At 31.5% G+C, this 21,986-nt stretch overlaps 2 protein-coding genes across 5 annotated transcripts; one reads left to right on the plus strand and one right to left on the minus strand.

Moving 5' to 3' along the window:
- On the plus strand, positions 1 to 13,496 carry LOC143046105 (TNF receptor-associated factor 6-A-like). Of its 4 annotated transcripts, none has more exons than XM_076219102.1 (7): positions 1 to 61; positions 2,477 to 2,622; positions 4,146 to 4,212; positions 8,033 to 8,137; positions 9,729 to 9,887; positions 10,415 to 10,579; positions 11,567 to 13,496. In XM_076219102.1, exons 2-7 carry the CDS (start codon positions 2,477 to 2,479, stop codon positions 11,726 to 11,728), a joined length of 804 nt encoding a protein of 267 aa, XP_076075217.1. In that variant the 5' UTR covers positions 1 to 61; the 3' UTR covers positions 11,729 to 13,496. The 4 variants fall into 4 exon arrangements, with proteins under 4 accessions (XP_076075217.1, XP_076075215.1, XP_076075218.1 ...); XM_076219100.1 differs by lacking the exon at positions 1 to 61 and adding an exon at positions 70 to 179; XM_076219103.1 differs by lacking the exon at positions 1 to 61 and adding an exon at positions 103 to 123.
- Positions 13,497 to 16,747: 3,251 nt separating this feature from the next.
- Positions 16,748 to 20,720, minus strand: LOC143046094 (ADP-ribosylation factor-like protein 4C). The gene has a single exon (XM_076219080.1). The coding sequence runs from the start codon at positions 20,395 to 20,397 to the stop codon at positions 19,846 to 19,848; it is 552 nt and encodes a 183-aa protein (XP_076075195.1). The 5' UTR covers positions 20,398 to 20,720; the 3' UTR covers positions 16,748 to 19,845.
- Between the last annotated feature and the right edge of the window lie 1,266 nt (positions 20,721 to 21,986).

Below are 21,986 nucleotides of genomic sequence, written 5' to 3' on the forward strand. Positions count from 1 at the left end.
AAACTGTCATTGCGCAATACAGGAAGTCCATTATCGCGGGTTTTCTGAACAGCTGAATAAGGTAAACAAACGAAGAAGTGTACTCGATTATTCAACACTGAACAATGTCAAAGTTTGTCGCCTGTTCGTCAGAAGATATACGATACTGAATATTTAATATTGAACTATTATGGACAAAAGTAGATATAATCTACCTACATTGTGGCTTATAATTACAAACAGACTGTGACAGTCAGTCTGAGCAGTCAGTCTATATATACAAGCTCTCATGTTGTAGACTGTAACAGATGTGTACATATATGTCTCTGACCAGTGGCGGATCCAGGGGTTGGAAACCCCCCCTTTTTTAGGACGATCAATGGATTTGAACGGGGACATATAGTTGGACCCTACCTTTTTTGTCCTGGTTTGGGATCCCTTTTTAAATGGCTGGATCCGCCCCTGTTGGCTGTAATGAGGGCACAGGGGGGTCTGGGCCTCCATTTTGTGGGGGAAATTTGGTTGATTATATAGGGAATCACTGAAGTATGACAAGTGGACCCCCCTTAATTAGGTCAAAAAATTGAAAGTGGTGCGTTAAAATCAGTTGATTTGTTTATGGTCTTACAGAAAGTGTACATTTCATCTTAATCTTTTATATATATTATATTGGTACGTCAAAAACTTTTATCTATATGAAGAAGAAAAAATGAAAAAAAAGTTTTGAAATTTCTTGTAAATATGTTCAGATTTAAAAAAAAATCCCTGTCATGTACCTTCATGTATTCTTGACATAGTGAAGTTAAGTCCTTTTAAGCTTGCTGTTCCGTGTGAGCTAAGGTTCTGTGTTGAAGACTGTACTTTGACATAGTCATATAATAGTTTACTTTTACAATTTATGATTGGATGGAGAGTTATCCTATTGGCACTCACCCCCAGGGGCAGATCCAGCTAATTTATAAAGGGGGAGTTCCTAACCCAGGACAAAAAGGGGGGGGGTCCAACTACATGTCCCCATTCAAATGCATTGATCATCCAAACAAAAACCGAGAAACCCCCACCACCGCCTGGATCCACCACTGAATCAGACATATCTTATATCTACATGTATGTAGATGCAGATGTGATAGATTTGAGACCATTGTAATAACATATAACTATGTCCCAGGATAGATAAAGCAACTATATAACTATGTAAATATGTTTGTGTTGCTATAGCATGTAACTACTGCTTTGCAAATAAAGAATTCATTCATTCATTGAACTGGTTAGGATTAATACCCTAAATCATTGGAGAAATAAATTTTCAGTGCAAAGAATTTTTTTTAGTTTGGCAAAAATAGTGAAAAATGGTTTGTTTCGGGCAATGGTTAAACTTTTAATTATACAAACAAACAAAACAAACAAACAAATGATTTATTAGAGTCTCACCTCTTTAAAACATTTGATATAAAACACAATATAATATTAACAATTTATAAAAAAGCAACTCTAAAATGACCTTCTGCTGTTGTTTTTTCTATGGTCGGGTTGTTGTCTCTTTGGCACATTCCCCATTTCCATTCTCAATTTTATCTATCATCATGAAACATTTTTCTGTTTTCATTAGCTAGTAAATTTAAATGCCAATTATTTTGGTACATAATAAATAGTTTGTTTTCAATATCTTTAATAAAAGACTTGCTCAAAATACATTCAATATTATAATACTGACTAAGATCATAGATTATAGCAAATTTTTGGATTTCCCTTCAATTCAAAAATATTTTTTGTGCAAGTAAATGCATATCCCATTTTGGGTACTATATTGGAATGGGATTCTATATATCCCGTTTGGGTAACTCTTTCTAATCTGTATAACTATGACTGCAGATAATAAATACTTTTTATGATTAATGCCAGTGACATGATAGTAGATGTATGAGTGTATCATCATTGAGACAGCAACTCAACAAAACTCAAGAGAGAAATCAAGTGTAAAACTTTTCCCAACCCATCTTTGACAGATTTTGTTTTGACATCTCATAATATGACATCTTATATCTAAATTCATAATTTCAATACATGTGCCAGAAATTCATTAACCACCTAACTAAGGTGTCATAATTTTGTGATATGAATTGAGTGATATTAATTAAATTGACACTATGCATAGCTTCTCTTTACCTTAGACAGCATTTATGATTACTCCAATTAGAAAGACAATATATATAATTATACTTCACAATCAAGTTTAAATTGTTATGGTTTTATTTTGAAACAGAAAATTAAATAGTTCATGATTATTATATAGGATATATTAAACAAGGTATGTTCTTTGCCTTCTTTTTTTGTTGTTATTTTAATACCAGATATAGTAGAAAAGGTTTGATAAAATCATTTCTCAAAAACTATAGATTTAATGAACAATAAAAGGGAAAAATTAATAATCAAGATGTTTAAACTTAGAAAAGGAAAAAAAAAAGTTATATTTCACTATGTTTTTTTTAAATTTTAGATGTCAGGTCGACCAGATGATATAGACTTTGAGGAGGAGATTGACAGGAAGTATATCTGTCCTATCTGTCTGGCCGTCCTGTGGGATCCTGTCCAGACATCATGTGGTCATCGCTTCTGTAAACTCTGTCTTGGAGGGCTGGTCAGGTAATATTTCTGTAAACTCATACTATAATGATAATATAAAAAAGGAGATGTGGTTTGATTGCCAATGTAACAACTTTCCACAAGAGACCAAATGACACATAAATGAACAACTATAGGACACTGTACAGCCTTCAACAATGACCATAGGCCATAACACAAAGTCAGCTTTAAAATGTTGTTTTTTTTTAGCTCACCTGGCCCAGAGGGTTAACTTTTTACATTTTGAACTTCTTCTAGAAAACCACTGAATGGAATGAAACCAAACATGGCATGAATGTTCCTTATGAGGTGCTGACCAAGTGTTGTTACTTTGTAACCGATCCATCATCCAAGATGGCCGGCAGTGGGGGACTTAGTTAAAAATAGGACCCAATGGGAAATACATACAAATGTCTTTTTTTAGAGAACCACTGAATGGAATGAAGTCAAACATAGCATAAATGTTCCTTATGAGATGTTGACCAAGTGTTGTTACTTTGTCGCCGATCCAACATCCAAGATGGCAGCCATCGGGGGGCTTAGTTTAACATAGGATTCTATTGGAAATGCATACAAATTTCATCTTTTAGAGAACCAGACTGAATTGAATGAAACCGAACATAACATTAATGTTCCTTTCCTAATGAGGTGCTGGCCAAGTGTTGTTACTTTGTAGCCAAATTTTATCTTATTTTTATATGATTTCAAAAACCCAGGTAGAGTCAGGTAAGCGGTAACAGGCTCTTGAGAGCATCTAGTTTTATCAGCTACCTGCTTCATATAACACTTTTATCATAAATTGTAAGTAAAAAGTAACTATTTTTCAGGTAAAAATCAGTTCATAATTAATATTAATAATGGCACATTACTGCATGTCTAATGGGAACTTTTACTCATTTGTTTTTTTCTGTGTGTTTATAGCTGTTCATAGCTAGATCATTATTTCATTTATTGTAAATCTTTGATCACTGTTTTATGACTATTTGAACCAAATCTTTAGTTCAATTAAAGTGATTTAAAAGTTTTCTTATCTGTATAGATGTAGCAGCTGTGTTAACCAGAATAGTGTTCATTGATAGATTTTAACAAAAAATTGACTTTTTCACAAATATTGGAAAGATTTGAGTGCAGATATTACTAAGATAACCTGATTATAGATTATATTGACCTTTTCCATTCAGCTTTGACCTAATGACCAAAATTGCCAGCTAATGGTCATATAACTGAATTTGTTAGTCATCTTATGGCTGAATGTCCTTTCCTTTATAGATAGTCCCCAATTCACGAAAAAATGGTACCTTAAAAAATAAATTAATACACAAAAGTTTATTCCTCTGACAAATTTTTTACTGAGCTTTGACCATCAACATATATTTTATCTAAAGACAAATTTTCTCTTCAAGATGATTCTGTGAACATATTACTGCATTTTGCTATATGACCTTGATTTATGTCATTGGAAATTCACAGTACATGTACATGAAAATAGTTATAGATTTTTTAATTATTTACTTAACATCTTATCCAAGATATTTGATTTTCAGAGGATCTTCGAGATTTGGGATGTCAAGGTGTCCAGTTGACAAAAAGTTTTTCAGTGTTACTGCAGATGTAAGTATTATATGTCAAGAGTTTCAGGCTTTAAGGATGTTTGCTTTGAATTTTTGCCAGATATCCTGAATCCTCTGGTTTTATCTATTTAAATGTAGTGCAATGACAAAAAAATTTCCTCGTTTCCTCGCTAACCCCTACTTTTCTTTTCATTATTTTATTACATATAGTTAAAAAAGCAATATTTGAAAATCATATAAAATCCTTGTTATTTTTTCATAATTTTTGAAACAAAAAGGGTGTCAATGTTAAATGTATGAAAAGTCTACAGAGAAATATTTCCCACCAAATTTGAATGGCTTATATCTCAAAAACATGCACATTGACCCTTCACTTTTTTCTTATTTTTATGCAGTTAAGCTGCATTATGCGAGCACCCTAGATTTGTGTTCTACCCAATAAATACTGAAATACTTGCCATTGTTATTATCTAGCTCGCTACTATGTTATATATAACTAATTGAACACTTTTTTAATACTTTTTATTCTGGATTACAAAAAATATGACCAGAAAAACCTTAAATGATCGTCGATTTATCCAAAAGTTTTAAAGTTACACATAGGAAGTAGTGCTTATTAAGAATCCTTGTGTAGTTCATTATGACTTGTGCTTTTAGCTAAGATGTCAAAGAACAATTGTATGAAATATTTAATCGCCGAAAATCTCTTAAGACAAGTAGTTTAGATTTCCCAAATGACAAAAGTCGTAGGAATATTGTTTGTCATCAATACGTAGTACAACTACGTCAGTAGTCTATTATATAATAAGTTCAACTGTTCATGCTGTTGGCGGCAATTTCAAATTAGTCTAGAAAAAGAAATTTTCATAGCTTTTCAATTTGGAGGCAAGTGTGCAAATTAGCGGTGGTCCGAGGTCCGCGACCTTCCACTTTTGCAAGCGGAATTTCGAATACGATAGTTGGTTTCTAGCTACGCCCGACGTAGTCACCTTCCACTTGAAAGAAAATAAGAAATTACTTTGCAAACCTTTTCACCATGTTCACCAAAGTCTCCAATTAAACGAGCTAAAAACTTATTTTTATCATTATTAGTCATGACAGCGATGTTCATTTTGTTCAACCGCTAGCTTTATACAGAAAATCGCCGACAAATATTGTATAAATTCGAGTAAAATCGTATCTGATTGACACAAACAACATTGTAAACACAGAACAATGGCGGCCGTGAAGATCAAATTTTATAATATCGGATCCGATTCCGGAAGCGGATAAGGGTAATTCCGGGTTTGGCGATCATTTACAAAATAAATCCAAGCAGGTGAAACAACACATCTATGCATGGTAAATTAATGAATATAAACACTAGAATTGTAAACCAAAAGATATATGTAAAAGAAAGAAAAATCAGAAAAATATTTTATTCAGAAACTCAAAATTACTTTTTGACAAATATTTAATTTAAAAATCCAATACACAGTGACAGCTGGGAACAGTATATCTAACAATATACATGTTCATGGTCACAGTCTAAATTGTCTTTATAAATGATAAATGATGATAATGCATGTGAGATGCTTTTAAAGTGTAAACATATTACTGCAATTTCGAAGGGTTATTTGTTTTTCTCAATTTTGAAGGGTCAATTAAAGTACCTGAAAGTTTCTTTCTTTATTTTCACAATTAATGCAACTATATTATATATACCTTAATGTAAGTAAATCATATGATATATAGGTGGCATTCTTTGGGCCACTCTACCCCCTCCTGTTTGATAACTTAGAAACGGTTGAGCTCCCCACCCCTAAACCATATGAGCGGCAGATCCAGGATTTTAGGTTAGGAGGGGCGCAAACTTAAATTTTTGCCGAGCAGAGCGAGGCTAAAAAAATTTGAGGTAAAATTATCGGAATATTCTTTATTAAGCTAAGAACAACCCATGCTTTGCAAATTTAAGGGGTGTGCAAGCCCGCAACCCTCCCCCCGTCTGAATCAACCCCTGCATATATTCAAGTATAGGACAATATGATAAATAAAAAATGAAATATAGGGGGAGTCCCTGGAGTTACCCCACCCCTCCTGTTTGAGAACTTAGAAACGGTCGAGATCCACACCCCTTAACCATATATATTCATGTTTGTGACAATATGAAAAATCAAATGAAATATGGGAAGAGTCGCTGGGGGTCACCCCACCCCTCCTGTTTTTTCAATTTAAAAATGGTCGAGATCCCCACTCCTAAACCATATATATTCATGTATGGGACAATATAACAAATCAGATGAAATATAGGGGGAGTCCCTTGGGTCACCCCACCCCCTCCTGTTTGAGAATTTGAAACCCGTTGAGATCGCCACCCATTAACCATATATATTCATGTACGGGACAATATAACAATTCAAATGAAAGATAGGGGGAGTCCCTGAGGTCACTGTTCACCCTCCTGTTTGAGAAATTGGAAATGGTCAAGATCCTTACCCCTAAACTATATATACTCATGTATGGGACAATATAACAAATCAAATGAACTATAGGGGAAGTCCCTGTGGTCACCCCAACCCTCCTGTTTGAGACCTTGGAAACGGTCGAGATCCCCACACCAAAACAATATATATTCATGTATGGGCCAATATAACTAATTAAATGAAATATAGGGGGAGTCCCTGGGTCACCCTACCCCTCCTGTTTGAGAACTTGGAAACCAATGAGATCCCAACCCCTAAACCATACAGTGTATATATTCATGTATGGGACAATATAACAAATAAAATGAAATGTAGGGGAAGTCCCTAGGGTCACCCTACCCCCAGTGGCGGATCCAGAAATTTTCATAAGTAGGGCCCACTGACCGACCTAAGTGGGGCCCGTTCCAGTGGTTCCCTATATAAGCAACCAATTTTTTTCCCAAAAAGGGGGTGGGACGGGCCCCCTGCCCCCCCTTAATCCTCTGCCTACTTTGAGAACTTGAAAACTGTTGAGATCCCCACCCCTAAATTATATATATTCATATGTATGGGACAAAATAACAAATCATTTAGATTTACTATGGGCAGGTCAGTCAGACCTCACCTTTGATCCCTGTTGTAGTGAACATTTGTCTGATTCGTGTCTCATAACTTTTGTACTATAGAACACAAACTCAGTTTTCTTTCCAGGGAAACCAGTCCATTCATACTATTACATGTTCATACTAAGTCAAATTGAACTTCTAGCAGTCAAATAAAACCAAGGTTAACTACCAAGTAGAACAACTGCAATCATTTGGGAACTTGTACCACTGCAGACTCACCATAAAAAAATATGCATTGATATATGCATTGCTTTTGAAACCTTGATAACATGTTAATTATTTGCCTTAATAAATAAATCATTAGATAAACATGAATGTACTATATATGAATGTTTAATGTTCAGGCAACATTGCCACAGTCATAATTACGGTTGCCTTGGTTTTTGGTTAACTGCCTTCAGCGCTTACAGCGCTTTGATTTAGTTTATTTATTTATAAAGTGTCAATTTATAACAGTATTTTAAAAAGCTTGTAATTTGTAACAGAGTAGAAAACATCCTTAAGTCATTAAAAAGTAAAGTATAATAAGCAAAAACAGCCAATGATTCCAAAGTCATTTCAAAAGAGTAAACTTGCATTTTTAGGATCATGTTGTAAAATTATGAGAATTCCTAAAATAGATTTGTTTTCTTTGATGGCATCACATGTGTTTATTCCTATGTGCTGACATGTGCTTTAGATATTTCAGAGTGTATAGATGCATGATTACCAAAAGATGCTTTATTTTTTATATGGATAGATTTTTTAGAAAGATATATAGATCCCTAATGTTTTTTTTTTATTAATTTTTCAGTTGTTTGAAGACAATGCTTTTAAAAGAGAAGTTTTATCACTAAGAGTTAAATGTAATAATCATAACATTGGATGCAATTGGAAGGGTGAACTTCGGGATTATCAGGTAATTATGCATACTTTGTGTTTTATTAACTTTCTGATTATATGTACTAGATACTGAAACAAGTTGGAGCTTTGAGTAAAACAGCTTTATTTTGTTCGTTCTAAAGTACTTACATATAGGTAATCAATTTCAGGGAAAAATTGACCAAATTTTTTTTGGTTCAAGATGTCTAAATCCAGTTCAAAGGGAGATAATAAATGTTTGCATGATATATTTTATAGATTTTATTTCATCAGGAAAATTATAATAGTAAAAGAATATTTGCTTTCTTCATTTTTGGGATTTTAAATATATACATATATCTATTTATAGTGAAAGAGCACTAAATGATTTTTAAATTGCCTTGTATCTTGAACGATTTTCCTGTGACATTGACCAAGAATTATCTGGTAAAGGGCTCAAATGAAAATCTAAAATATGCATTCGATTTTTTTTCTTGAAAACAATATGTAATTGATTATCAAACTTATAATTTATTTATCCCTATTCAAATATGAGTTAGCTGAATTGATAAAATGTCAATAGAATTGTCAATAATCATACTCTTCTGTAATATGCCTGAAATAAACCAGTATTGTTTCTTACAAATTAGACAGCTTTTCTTGAAAGTCCTATAAATCAAGTTATAACAAGAGGCTGTCACAACGACAGCAAACCAGATTTATTAACATTTATTTGTGTCCTGGCAATATCACAAGAACCATAACTGATGAATGCTGAAAGTGAAAATCGTCAATATCAAATTTGACCTCCATTTTGTAGTCAGTATCAACATATTAAAATTTGAAAAGCTTAGATTGAATGGTTCATTAGTAAATGCAACAACGTGAATGGAAATACCATTTTACGATCTTTCAAGAACCATAACTCCTGAACGGTAAAAGTCAAAATCGTCATTATTGAACTTGACCTCTATTTTGTCATCAGTAACAACATATAAAAATTTCAAAAGCTTCGGTTGAATGGTTTATGAGAAAATGCACGGACACGACTGGAAACATCATTTTTCAATCTTTCAAGAACCATAACTCCTGGACGGTAAAAGTCAAAATCGTCTTTATTGAACTTGACCTCCATTTTGTCATCAGTAACAATATATTAAAATTTGGGAAGCTTTGGTAGAACAGTTCATGCGTAAATGCACGGACACGACTGGAAACTCCATTTTTCAATCTTTCAAGAACCATAACTCCTGAACCATAACAGTCAAAATAGTCATTATTGAACTTGACCTCCATTTTGTCATCAGTAACAACATATTAAAATTTGGGAAGCTTTGGTAGAACAGTTCATGCGTAAATGCACGGACACGACTGGAAACTTCATTTTTCAATCTTTCAAGAACCATACTCCTGAACGGTAAAAGTCAAAATCGCCATTATTGAACTTGACCTTCATTTAGTTGTCAGTAACAACATATTACAATTTTAAAAGCTTTGGTTGAACGGTTCATGAGTTAATGCACGGACAACATTTGATTGCCGCCCGCCGCCCTACATCCCCAAATTAATAACCGACATTTTTGTCACAAAAATCCGGTTTAAAATGAAAAAAATCTTTGTTGACGAAAAATGTGTTAATTTTTTTATAGGGTCATATAGGTTCCTGTTCATATAGCCAAGAGAACTGTGTTTATGGTTGTGGAATAAGAGTAAAGCGACTTGAACATGACGATCACAAACAAGTTTGTCACCAAAGACCTGTTAACTGTGAACACTGTGATGAACAAATATTCTATGCAGATTTAACAGTAAGTATATACCACACATCAACTAGGCATTCTGTTAGTATTAGAAAAAAACAGTCAAGGTTATGGCTTAAAAGAATTTCTCACAAGACAAAATATTTTCCTAATTTTAAGTGTATATATTATATAGTTTCTGTGACCTTCTGACTTAATATTGAAAATTGTATTTTCTTCTTTCCATGTGGAATTCTCTAGCTTGTTTTGGTAAAGGTTGGAAAAACAGTTCAAAAGAAAACATAAAAGTTCCAAATATTTGACCTAGAGACCTCAAAATCGAAAGGGGTGTTTGTCATTGCATGAGGCATAGCAAGTCAAATTTGGTTAAAGTTTAGCAAATGGTTAAAAAAAACAAACATGTAGAAACCAAAGTTTCAGTCTATGAATAATGGTATTGAACTTGGTCTTTAGTCTATCTGATCCAATGGTGCATCATTGCACCAAGTTTGGTAAAATATGGTACGATTCAAAAGATAACACTCAGAAAGAAAAACAAATTGCTTATATATCACTTTATATTTGTTTATTTGTAGAAACATCAGGTATTAATGTGTGAACACTTCCCTGTACAGTGTACATTGTGTGGTCAGACAGGGATAAAACGTAAAGATATTTCCTCACATATAGATGTAAACACTGGAGACTGTCCACAAACAATCATCCCCTGTAAATATGCTTCATATGGATGTCAATTTCAGGTATTTATAACTATTTTCATTTAGATTTTTCAAAACAAACTTTTGTGAAAACATTTACAAAAGTCTGGAACCTGGTGGTAATTGTGTTGGGTAGTAGTCCCTGAAATAATGCATTGAAACTATATATATCATGGGACAGATTTCTTAAAGTGAAGAAATAGACACTCACAATTTTGGATGCACTGTTGCTTGGTCATGGCATTGGTGTAGCTTCACTCTATTGTTAAAATATGTAATGCAGATAAATGTATCATACATATATAGGATATAATGCAATTCTAACACCAAAAAAGGAAAGTAACATCTATTAAAAGAATATTCAAAAAATGAAAATCTTAGGACTTGATGTTTAAACAGGACATACATGTAGATTAGCTAACGATAAGGGAAAAAATAAGAGCCTCCTACAACCAAGTCATTTGAGATAGAAAAGACCCACAAAGATAAACATGTAGAAACAAATGTCCATTTTGAGATCATACAAACACAAAAGGCAAAAGGACTATTGTAAATTGAGAAATAATTGTATATGTTTATTATTGAGAACGCACAAAAATGTGAGATATCATAATGAGATTTGTAACTTTAATTCTCAAGTAGTCACATTATTCAGATTAATAAAAGCCTCACAATTATTTCTGAATTTACAGTAATTTATTTCTCCTCTTAACTTTACATGAAGTTTTAAAAATAGTTGGATAATGGACCACTAACTTCAACAGAAGTCTACACAAGTTAGATAGCAGGGTATTTACTATAAAAATAAGCTTATTTAACATGAAATGCTGCCTTTGATGGTCATAGCTGTTGGTTAAATATACTACTAGTCTCATCATAGACATTGAAATGGAATGATACATTTGTAGTTGCTTCTGAAAGTTTTGAGACCATCATAAAAGAGCAATTTGATTTTTGACTGAATAAGTTGATTTATAACATAAAAATTCATTTTAATACTATCTAATACATACCTTTCTCATTGTGTAGGATAAAAGACGTTGTATGTCTGATCATTATACAGCTGATCCAGATCATCACATACTGCTTCTAGTCCAGCATAATGCCAGTCAAGACAGGAAGATAGCCGAGCTGACCAGTCAAATGGAGAAACTAATGTCTATAGCAAAGAATGTAGTTAAAAATAGCTAAAACTGTAAATGTAATTGTCCAATGTGGTTTTGTAATTGTTTTGCCAAAGTTAAAAAATATGAAAAAATGTAACGCTTGTTTCAGAGTTTAAACATACATTTTAATTTAAAAAAATAAAAAAAACTTTAATTCTACTTCAAGTAATTTGCTGGTTCAGATTCTGAAAATAATTGATACAACTAGATGTGTGAATATATATTTTTAAAACACCCTATAGGGGACATAACTCTACACAACCTTTTTTAGTTTAAATGTCAAAATAAAAGTTGTTCAACCCCAATCACCATTATCATGACCTCTGCTATTGAAACAAGATAATGTTTAAAAACAGAAACATGTCTATGATCTATTAAGTTTTTTTAACAAACCTTTTATGAACTGACATTGTTGAAATGGTTCTATGTTGCTGATTTTTCCGTATTATATTTGAATTACAGTCAAAATTTGTTCTCATGAAGTTATTATTGTAAATAGAAGCCAGATGACCAATGAAGGCTCCATAGAGGTGTAATATATCATATCCATTTTATGTTTTTATTTTACTTCTTGTATATTTTTGAATACAGTATAGAGTATAGATTTATTGTATAATGTCATAATGTATTATGATTTTGTATAATTCATCACATATGTTATAATGAATGGTGCTTTAAATATTGTTTATGACACAAAGTCTTTCAGTTGTAAAATAATGCTTTTGATTGTATATTTTTTGTGCTGTCTCAGTTGTGTTTGTTTATCATGTGCCATACATGTACATGGTGCATATATTTTTTTTCATCTCAGGAAAAAGCGATTTGAATTTTGTTTGAGAATACGCTGCACGAAAGTTGTCTGAATTTTCTAGATTTTTACCTTTTTTTGCCACTAGATGTCCCTTTAGAAAATGTTGAAAAAATTATGAGTGGAAATGACATGAATTAATTAAGTACCAGTAGCCCTTTTCACAAAAAAAACTTCAGTGTAAAATTTATTCTAAGTCTAAAATATTCCTTAACAATTCAACTAAATATTTTTATCGTAAGATGAACTTTACACTTAAGATTTTTTGTGAAAAGGGCTACTGGTATTTCTATAAAAATACAACAGATGGAAGCCAAAATTACACACAATTTCATTTAGTACATGTAGTATGCAATTTTATTAATAAAAGTGTATTTTTAACTAATTTTTTCTGATTGTTCATATGACTTTTATTTCAGTTGCTATTAAAAAACCTATTTCAAATCCTAGTAAAAATCAAATATATATGTGTATTCTTTATAGGTTTTCCTGTGCATAAAGGTATATAATCCAGATTCAACATGTAAAAGGGGAGATAATTTACTTACTTCAATATACAGAGAGTATTGTTTCTGGGGATTCTTTTGTGAGTTTACTCATAGTTCTAATTTATATATAATGTTAAGTGAACTCAAGATTATACTGGTCTTTCGATTTATTGATGATATCTGTTAGGGCAGCAACATATTTCTTTAACTTTGAATAAAATGCTCATCTGTCAATGTAATTATGATATTTTTTGGACACTGCTACATATTTGCTTAAATCAGGGTAATGTTTGTCGTTCAGAATATATTTATATATATTTTTATTATACTGTTTAGTAATCTAAATAACTTTAGTCTTTCAGGTTCTTTTTTTGTACGTTTATCAGAAGAGTATACATATGATATGTAATATCTTTACAAAATATGCAATCCACTTTTGGAATATTTTGTCTTTCATTGTATTTTTTGTTCTTATTTCAATAAAAATCTGTTTTTAATCATTTGTGTCCTTCCTGTCATTATAGATTTGCAATAGTTGACAACTTGCAATTACCCAAATGATACATATATGCACTTCAGGGATTTTTTACACTTAATTTTTAGAAAAGAGTCGCCTGTGTCTGGGAATACAAGGAAATAACCCTGGGAAAAAAACTTATCAGTAATCCTACAGGAAGCCCTCAATAACCTTAAATCAAGTTCTGGATGCATTATATCATTGATTTGTTACTGTTATCAATACATATAAAGTTGATTATAACATGGCAGTTTATTTTAGCAGTTGAATATCATAGTCTAATTTAAATTATGAAATTATCATAAAAATTATGAAACAGCTATTCACCCTAGTTCAATTAAAGTAGGATGTAAGCAATTATAGTCAATTGTATGACCTTAAAAAATGAGTAAAACCCATACTGTATAGTCTGCTATAAAATGAGTAAAACCCATACTGTATAGTCTGCTATAAAATGAGTAAAACCCATACTGTATAGTCTTCAAGAAAAGGCTCTGTCATAAAAAGTATGAAACAATTCATTTGAGGAAATGAAGTGTCTAATGCATAACAGTTTATGAAAAACAAATATGATAGACATGAACCAACTAAAACCACTGAACTACGGGCTCATGACTTGATACAGGAACATTAGGGGTGTGTTGGGTTTTAAACATGTTTGAAGGTGCCAACCCTCCCCTAATCTGGGACAGTATTGTTCATTTTAAAGACATATGCTAAATACTCTTTCTTTCTCTATAAAGCTATTGAAAGTTGCAAAATCTCCTGCTTGGTTCCTGTTAACAATATTGATTTGTCAGTGGTGGAAATCAGATTAAAAAGAAACGGGTAAGTAGGGGCAAAAGATAAACCCCTTTGCCAAACTATGGGTGAAAAGTTTGGTATATTGTAGTATAAAAGAATAGCCTGGCTAGAGTACATAATATAAAGCCAACCTTGTATTTGATGTAGAAAGTATAAATCCCTGCCTAGCTTGGATAGATGGTACTATGACAAACCCGACTGGAATATATAGTATAAAGGCAAACCTGGCTTTTGTAGATTTTCCAAATATTACCAGGTGAGAAAATACAATCGTAACTTGGCAGGAAAATAATATTGCATCAAACCTGGCTTTTGTAACTGCAACTTTTTGTCGATTCATTAAACTGGCCATCCTGGCCTTTACTTCTTGATATGAAACATATTCTTTCATGTTATCTTGTATGTTTGTTTAAGTGAAAGTGATCAGCCTCTTTTACCAACAAATCGGCCATTTAGGGACTATGTTTTTGGCTCATGGTGACAATATTGAAAAAATGAAGGTGTGGTATGATTGCCAATCAGACAACTCTCCACAAGAGACCAAATGACTCAGAAATTAACAACTATAGGTCACCAAAAAGCCTTCAACAATGAGCAAAGCCCATACCACACAGTTAGCTATAAAAGGCCCCATATTGACAAATGTAAAACTCTGAGACCATTTGACAGAAAGCTGTTATATTTTGCAGGATTGTTTGTTGAGTAGTTTATATTTTTTGTTGTGCTTTTTCTTATTCAATAACTTTTATAGGAGTTATGGGACTTATACCATATTTTTTTATTGTGACAATAACACTTTTTGATTGATAGATTATTGTTTAAGGGGGTTCGCGGGTCTAAATCATTTATATAGGATTTCTCTATATTTTTCTATAAATGAACTTTATCTTATAGTTAATAGAAAAATAAAATAAAAAAGTGGGGTCACCGTTCATTTGGGCTCACAATCTGCCTTCGATAGAAGCATACATTTTTGTAAAGGTGTTTTTTTTCTGTTGAAGTAATAGGAGAAATAAAGGTAATATCGAAATAAAAAAAGAAATTTATTTCAGAAATCGCTAAAATTTTACAATAATTTAGTTTAAGTACAGCTTATATGGAAATTATATTAAAAAAGATATGTCACCGATGAGTTGGAAAAGATATTTCAATTTAGAGCCAAAAAATGGCATTTTTCCACCAAAGGGAGATAATTTGGAACTTTTTAAATGATGCATACATTTTGAAAGTCATCTGGGGCCAACACAAATTGATTGTTTTGAATGATTTTTGTACCATATGATAAAGTAACAACTACAAAAGGAAATAAATAAAATTTGTAATGAAATACAAATGTTTAATTTTTTTCTGAAATTTGTATACCCTCGAGCCTCCTTAATGCCACTTTCAGCACATTTGTGCTATTTCATGTTGGTCATTTTTTATTGGTAAAGGTAGCCCAAGAGAACCATGACCTTGGAAGGAAAATCTGACAATCCTACTGGATTAAGATTGGAGTGGAGTACACTTGCTAATTTCAGGTTTCCAACACAACCTTAATGTTGACAGGCTATTATACTGTAGTTGACCACTCAGGACCCCTTATTTTATACCTTGTGAAGTCCTCCCATAATCTATTTTGTCTAATAAATATTCCTGATTTAAATCTTTCCAACCATTATAAATGTATTTATACAAATGTAGGAATGATGATTTTAAGACCGTTTAAAAAGCTGACAATGTTTCTTTCTGCATATTGATTATTTCCATGCATGGCAGCAATTACACCATATAAATTCCCAATTAGCCCTACTTGAAATCTTAGAACCTTTACTAGGCCAGTTAGAGCTTAAACTACTCCACTGCATTATATATGCACCTGTCCAAAGTCAGGACACAGTAATTCAGTGGTTACTGTTTGTTGCTGTTTATCATTTTTTTTCCTTATATTGTTTCTTACATAGGCTGTTGGTTTTCTTATTTGAATTGTTATACATTTGTTTTTCTCATTCTTGAAGGCCACATGGTGACCTATAGGTGCTATTTTATGTCAATTAGTGTGATGGAAATTATCCCATTGGAAATCATACTACATCTTTTTAGTCTTCTATCTTATTTACATGTATGGCATGACGGGTCATTAAATGTCAATTATCATTACTCTTTTGCTCATGCAAGAAGCTATAAAAAATGGGTGAACTTCCCAACAATGGCAATGAGTTTTTCACAGTGTGATTGCATTAAAATTAAGTATTATATTTTTAATAGACCTAGTTGAATTATCACAATTGTAACAATGACACTAATTCATTTAAGTATCTTGGACTCAGCAGATGACTGGACAGCTAAACCCATCTGCTACAATAAAGTACTAATGAACCTAATACAGGTGTCAACAGGTAAACATCTAATCAATATCAAGAATAAACATGAAAACAACAAATTCAATAAGTTTAAAATTTAATTAACAGGATTATCAAACAGCAACAATATAATGAGAGTACAATTTAGCAACTAGGAGTTGTTTACATAAATATATACCCAATTAATCAGTCTTTTTTTTACATAATGCAGCTTTAAAAAAAATACAAAACCACAACCTTTCTTTATATATTAAATTCAACAATAAACTTTAATATCTAGATGCCATTAACCAACAAAATGCTAAAATTATTCAATTTTGTCAAAATGGTATAAAATTGAAGGACTAACTTGATTGTGTGACATGATGGTACAAATTTTAGGAAAGGTAGCTACCAAAATAATCAGATCTTTTAATAGGTCCCATTCTATGGAAAAAACAACTATTTTATAAGGATTTGAATAAAATCTTTTTTTAAACAATATATATAAGTCTGATTATAAAAATTAAATATGTTCATGTAGAGTTAAAATGAGTGATGTCTTTAAAAATTTACATTAAGCATGTTCAATAACAACCCCTTTCTAGAAAGCATAGATTTTTTATAAATTAATGTATGTCCCTTGCCCTTCTTTATTAAATTCATTACATCCATCTACTGAATGTATCCCTGGCAATCATATAAATGAGTGTAGTAATGCCCTTAAACATCAGGCATCAATCAGTCATTTCGGCTACCATTAGCGCCAAATTGGTGAAAATTTTACCGTGATTCATCAAAATATCCTTATCGTGAGTCATCAGAGGTCTAAAAATAATTGTTACGGTCATTTTTGAAAAAAAATAATGCGATTTGTCAAAATCAGTCGATGTTTTTATCGTCTAAAAGAAAGTGTTCCTTTTATCGTCATACACAAAAAAATAACATTAACATTATTTAGCAAGAACTTTTACTGTTATATATTCCTCATAAAGGTACCCCCATTACGACCCTTATATAATATATAATTCTAGTTTAGTACAAAATTCCTTGTTATCAACCATAATCAATGGTATTATTGTGTATTTGTACATTTCATATATATTTTCTGTGTCAAGTGCAGGAAATTTGCATATACATGTATAATATATTAAACAGACAAACTTTTTATCTAAAATTCTATATATATGTGCGATAATATAATATATAAGATAACATACATTAACATTGACATAAACTGTATGATATTTTAAGGGATAAGGACTGAAAACTTCCTTCTATATCATGTATATAATAGATATCTGTTTCTAAGTATAACTTAAGTTTTCAGATAAAATTGGGTCATTCAAGTAAGATAAAATTTATCTAATTTTCATTTTTGAAATTTTGATGGAATATTACATATTGTGTAAATGATTATGATTCTGACATCTTATAATAACAAATATGTAGATAACTATTTCAATCTTTGGAAGTTGACATTTAAATATAATTTATTTATCCTCATTATATGATGTATGTACAATTTATAAATACTATCTGGAGCATCTGAATACAGAACTACATGTACATGTAGGTACATGTATAGATACACAATATTATTCTTTATTCTTTATTCATTATTATGTTTATGGTTGCTCCGTTTTATTGGTACAATTATATACTCTTAGACATATATACGTTTCGGCATAATACTGAGACAATACATTGAATACAATGTTCAATCTTCAAATTTTGAGATGAAAATACACATGAAATATAGATGTTATCAAAGATGCAATTCTATAAAAAATAGATCTTTCAATTTGCTCCATTTTTTTTCAACATTGTATCAGACATCCCGTAATCATGGTATTACATTGTACATTTGTAGGATATATACACATGTGCAATTTGAGTAACTTTTAACTATCCAATCAAATATTTAATATATATATTATAGAGAAGGGGGGGGAAGGGGTTCTGATCCCTATATCCCGGGTTTAAAAACATGAAATCCTGAGGCCCAGATTTTTAAAGAAAATTTTAAATCCTGACATCCCGAAAAAGGTCCTGCCCCCTCTATATAATAATAAGTTGATAAAGAATTTGCATAAAAGGTCTAAACAATACCCACTGTCAGATGTCTTACAGCTCTGACATACCAGAAACCAAAAAAAACTGACAGAGAAAGAAATATATCTGATTTAAATAAGACTGGTCAAAACAGGTTGATAAAGAATTATCTATCAAAATGTTAATAAAAGAAGGGGGAACAATACCAAGGGGACAGTCAAACCCATAGATCGAAAATAAAGTGACAATGACATGACTAAAAAGAATAATAAAATATGAGTTCAGTTTCTGATTAAATTAAAATCTATATTGCAGAAATTGTCCTTTCTTAATATTATAAAGCTATAATAAAAAAGCTTACTTTTCCAGTATACTGTATCTGGCAGAAATTGTGCAGGTTCCTATCTCAATATGTACATGTATTATAAAGCTATTAAAATGCTTACTTTTCCAGTATACATGCATGTATTTATGTTTATTGCAAATAAAGAAAAAGTAAATTTTAAGTGAAAAAAGAATTTACAAACTGTAAACAGATAAAAAAAGTTACAAGCTGAATTAGATAGCGCATTTATTGCAAACCCTTTTTTCTCTAAATTAATTTTAATCAAACAACTGTACATGTCGGTACATACTACATACTGTCCCACATGTCATTATAATAATGTATGCTTTAGTATTGCCAAATAAAAATAAAGTGATTAAAATAAATGCTGGCAAAGGTACACAGCAAATCTCTTAAAATATGTTAAAACAGTGATGAAGTTTTGTGCACCAATTGTACAATGTCTGTACTTTCTTGATAAATTTTCATTATTTACAACATGAATATTTACCCTATAGATTGGAATTTTAACACAAAATATACATTAAACATGTATGAAAATCAAGACTTTCGATTTTTAAAAATTATGTTATATCTGCTCTGTAATTATTTATATATACAAATTTGTACTCAATTTGTTGGCAGTATCATAAAAAGATTTAAATTACAAAATAACAAATAAAATCTACAATTGCATAAATAACTCATAAACTGTATACAACAACACAACCCATAAATTAATATTTAAAAGACATAAAAGTTATAAAAAAAAACTTAACAATGTAGATCACAAAAATAATTTGTAGTCCTATACAACTTTTCTGTTATCGCTTCTTCTTCATTCTTCTCCTTTTTAACACAAGTTCATACATAGCTTCGATTGCATCAGACAACCCTTCTCCAGTGATAGCACAAGCACCAAGTAATGTCCACAATTGTGAAGGAGGTAGTTCATGTAAGCCTAACTGCTTTTCTACAGTTACAGGATCTAATGATCCTGGCATGTCTTGTTTATTGGCAATCACAAGTATGGGTAGTCCCTGGTTATCAGAGCAGCGAATTAGTTTAGTCAATTCTAATTTAGCCTCTTCTATTCTTTCTTTATCAACTGAATCAACAACAAATATAATACCTTCCGATGATCGAATATATGCTCTCCAAAGTGGACGAGTCTTATCAGCACCACCAATATCCCATATTGTAAATGTTGTTCCTTTAGCAGTACCTGTTTCACATTTAACTTTTTCACAGTTAAATCCTATAGTTGGTGTTGTGTTGGTAAACTGATCATACTTCAATCTATATAAAAGAGTTGTCTTTCCTGACTGATCCAAGCCAATCATAGTGAGTTGCACTGCTGATGAAGATCCTCCCATGTTACATTCTCATTTTTCTTTCCCCGTTCACTACACTATACAAAAACTTAAACTTAAAAAACAAATATTGGTACACAACACGGATAAATTACTAGTCACACAAAACTGAATGATATTTCTGGAATGTAAACATTTGTGTGAATGGATTTTAATTTCCTTTGAATGTTTAACACTTATCGTTTGGTATTGTTCTGTCACTTTCATACAGGAAAACACATTTTGCTCATTTACTCCGTGTCTTCCTTCTTCCGATATTAAACTTTTATCATTTCATGATCTAAAAAATAATTTGATTGAAAGGTAACACTTCCGGTTATAACGCCACCTATGACAGGTGAAGGATTTGCTAAAGAAATTTATGACCTGAACTCGGACCATAGTAATCTAAATACTTTTTGCGTGATGTGCACATTATTATAGAGTACAACCTTTAAACTGTAGATATATGCATTATTCGCAGAATATAAAAAAACCATTTTGGGCTAAAGAAAAAATTACTTGTCCACTCCTTTATATTATACAAAGCAGTTTTATAACTCGGCCTGGAACAAACTTGACGTATTAAATCACATTTGTACTTGAACAAACTGTATGTAGTAAATATAATCTAACACTAATGTATTAAAGTATTAGTGGTCTCTTCATAAAAACAGAAAAATAAGGTAAAATACATCAACGGCGGGAGTTATATATAAAATTATAAATAAATATATAGCAATGGGTGGAAAAGACGCTCATCCGCAACTCTATCAGCTGTTCAATTATTTAAACAGTAACGATTTTTTATGCCCCATATATCATCGGGCTGCTATATTTTGTGGTCTGTGCGTCCTCCAGTCTGTTCGTTCGTCCGTCCGTTAGTCCGTTCGTCCGTCTGTCCCGCTTCAGGTTAAATTTTTGAAGTTAAAGTTTATGGTCGAGGTAGTTTTTGATGAAGTTGAAGTCCTATCTACTTGAAACTTGGTACACATGTTCCCTATGATATGATCTTTCTAATGTTAATGCAAAAGTAGAGATTTTCTCCCAATTTCACGGTCCACTGAATAAGAAAATGATATAGTGCGGATGGGGCATTCTTGTACTGAGGACACATTCTTATTTTATTTATCTGACTGTTTTTATTTCTTAAGCACTGATTCTTAAATTATTTATGGACTGTCTTTTCTTATAGTACTGTTTTCTTTTTTTTCTTTCGAAAAACTCAATATATCATAAATGGGGTAGGTTTTTATAACAACATCCACTAAGCCAGACATCTGTATCCAAACTTGTAAGTTTATTTAGATGTAAGACGAGGAAAACATTTCTAACATGAAAATAAGTTTGTTCATGGGCGTTTATAAGGAAAACAACAACATTTTGTTTTATTTTACACCCAGACTCAAATAAACAACATCAAATATATATGCAAAATTATACTTTATTTGATATATTCAATTTTAAAATTTGAAGGCATTTTTTTCAAAAGAATACATACATTTTTTTTAACACACATGCATATCAATACCAGCGGTAAGCACTGTTAATTAATATTAATTAGTAATAAGTGTGTGTAACAGAAAGAGAGGCGAAAGATACCCTAGGGTCAT

The sequence above is a fragment of the Mytilus galloprovincialis genome, chromosome 9 (assembly GCF_965363235.1).
Source record: "Mytilus galloprovincialis chromosome 9, xbMytGall1.hap1.1, whole genome shotgun sequence".
In the NCBI taxonomy this organism is placed as follows: Eukaryota; Metazoa; Mollusca; class Bivalvia; order Mytilida; family Mytilidae; genus Mytilus; species Mytilus galloprovincialis.

Excerpts from the sequence above, each read along its gene's own strand:
- LOC143046105 (XM_076219102.1), top strand. The coding sequence starts at position 2,477 with ATGTCAGGTCGACCAGATGATATAGACTTTGAGGAGGAGATTGACAGG. Across the intron at positions 2,623-4,145 it reads TGTCTTGGAGGGCTGGTCAG|AGGATCTTCGAGATTTGGGA; the intron begins GTAATATTTCTG and ends TTTGATTTTCAG. Across the intron at positions 10,580-11,566 it reads CATATGGATGTCAATTTCAG|GATAAAAGACGTTGTATGTC; the intron begins GTATTTATAACT and ends CTCATTGTGTAG.
- LOC143046094 (XM_076219080.1), bottom strand. The coding sequence starts at position 20,397 with ATGGGAGGATCTTCATCAGCAGTGCAACTCACTATGATTGGCTTGGAT.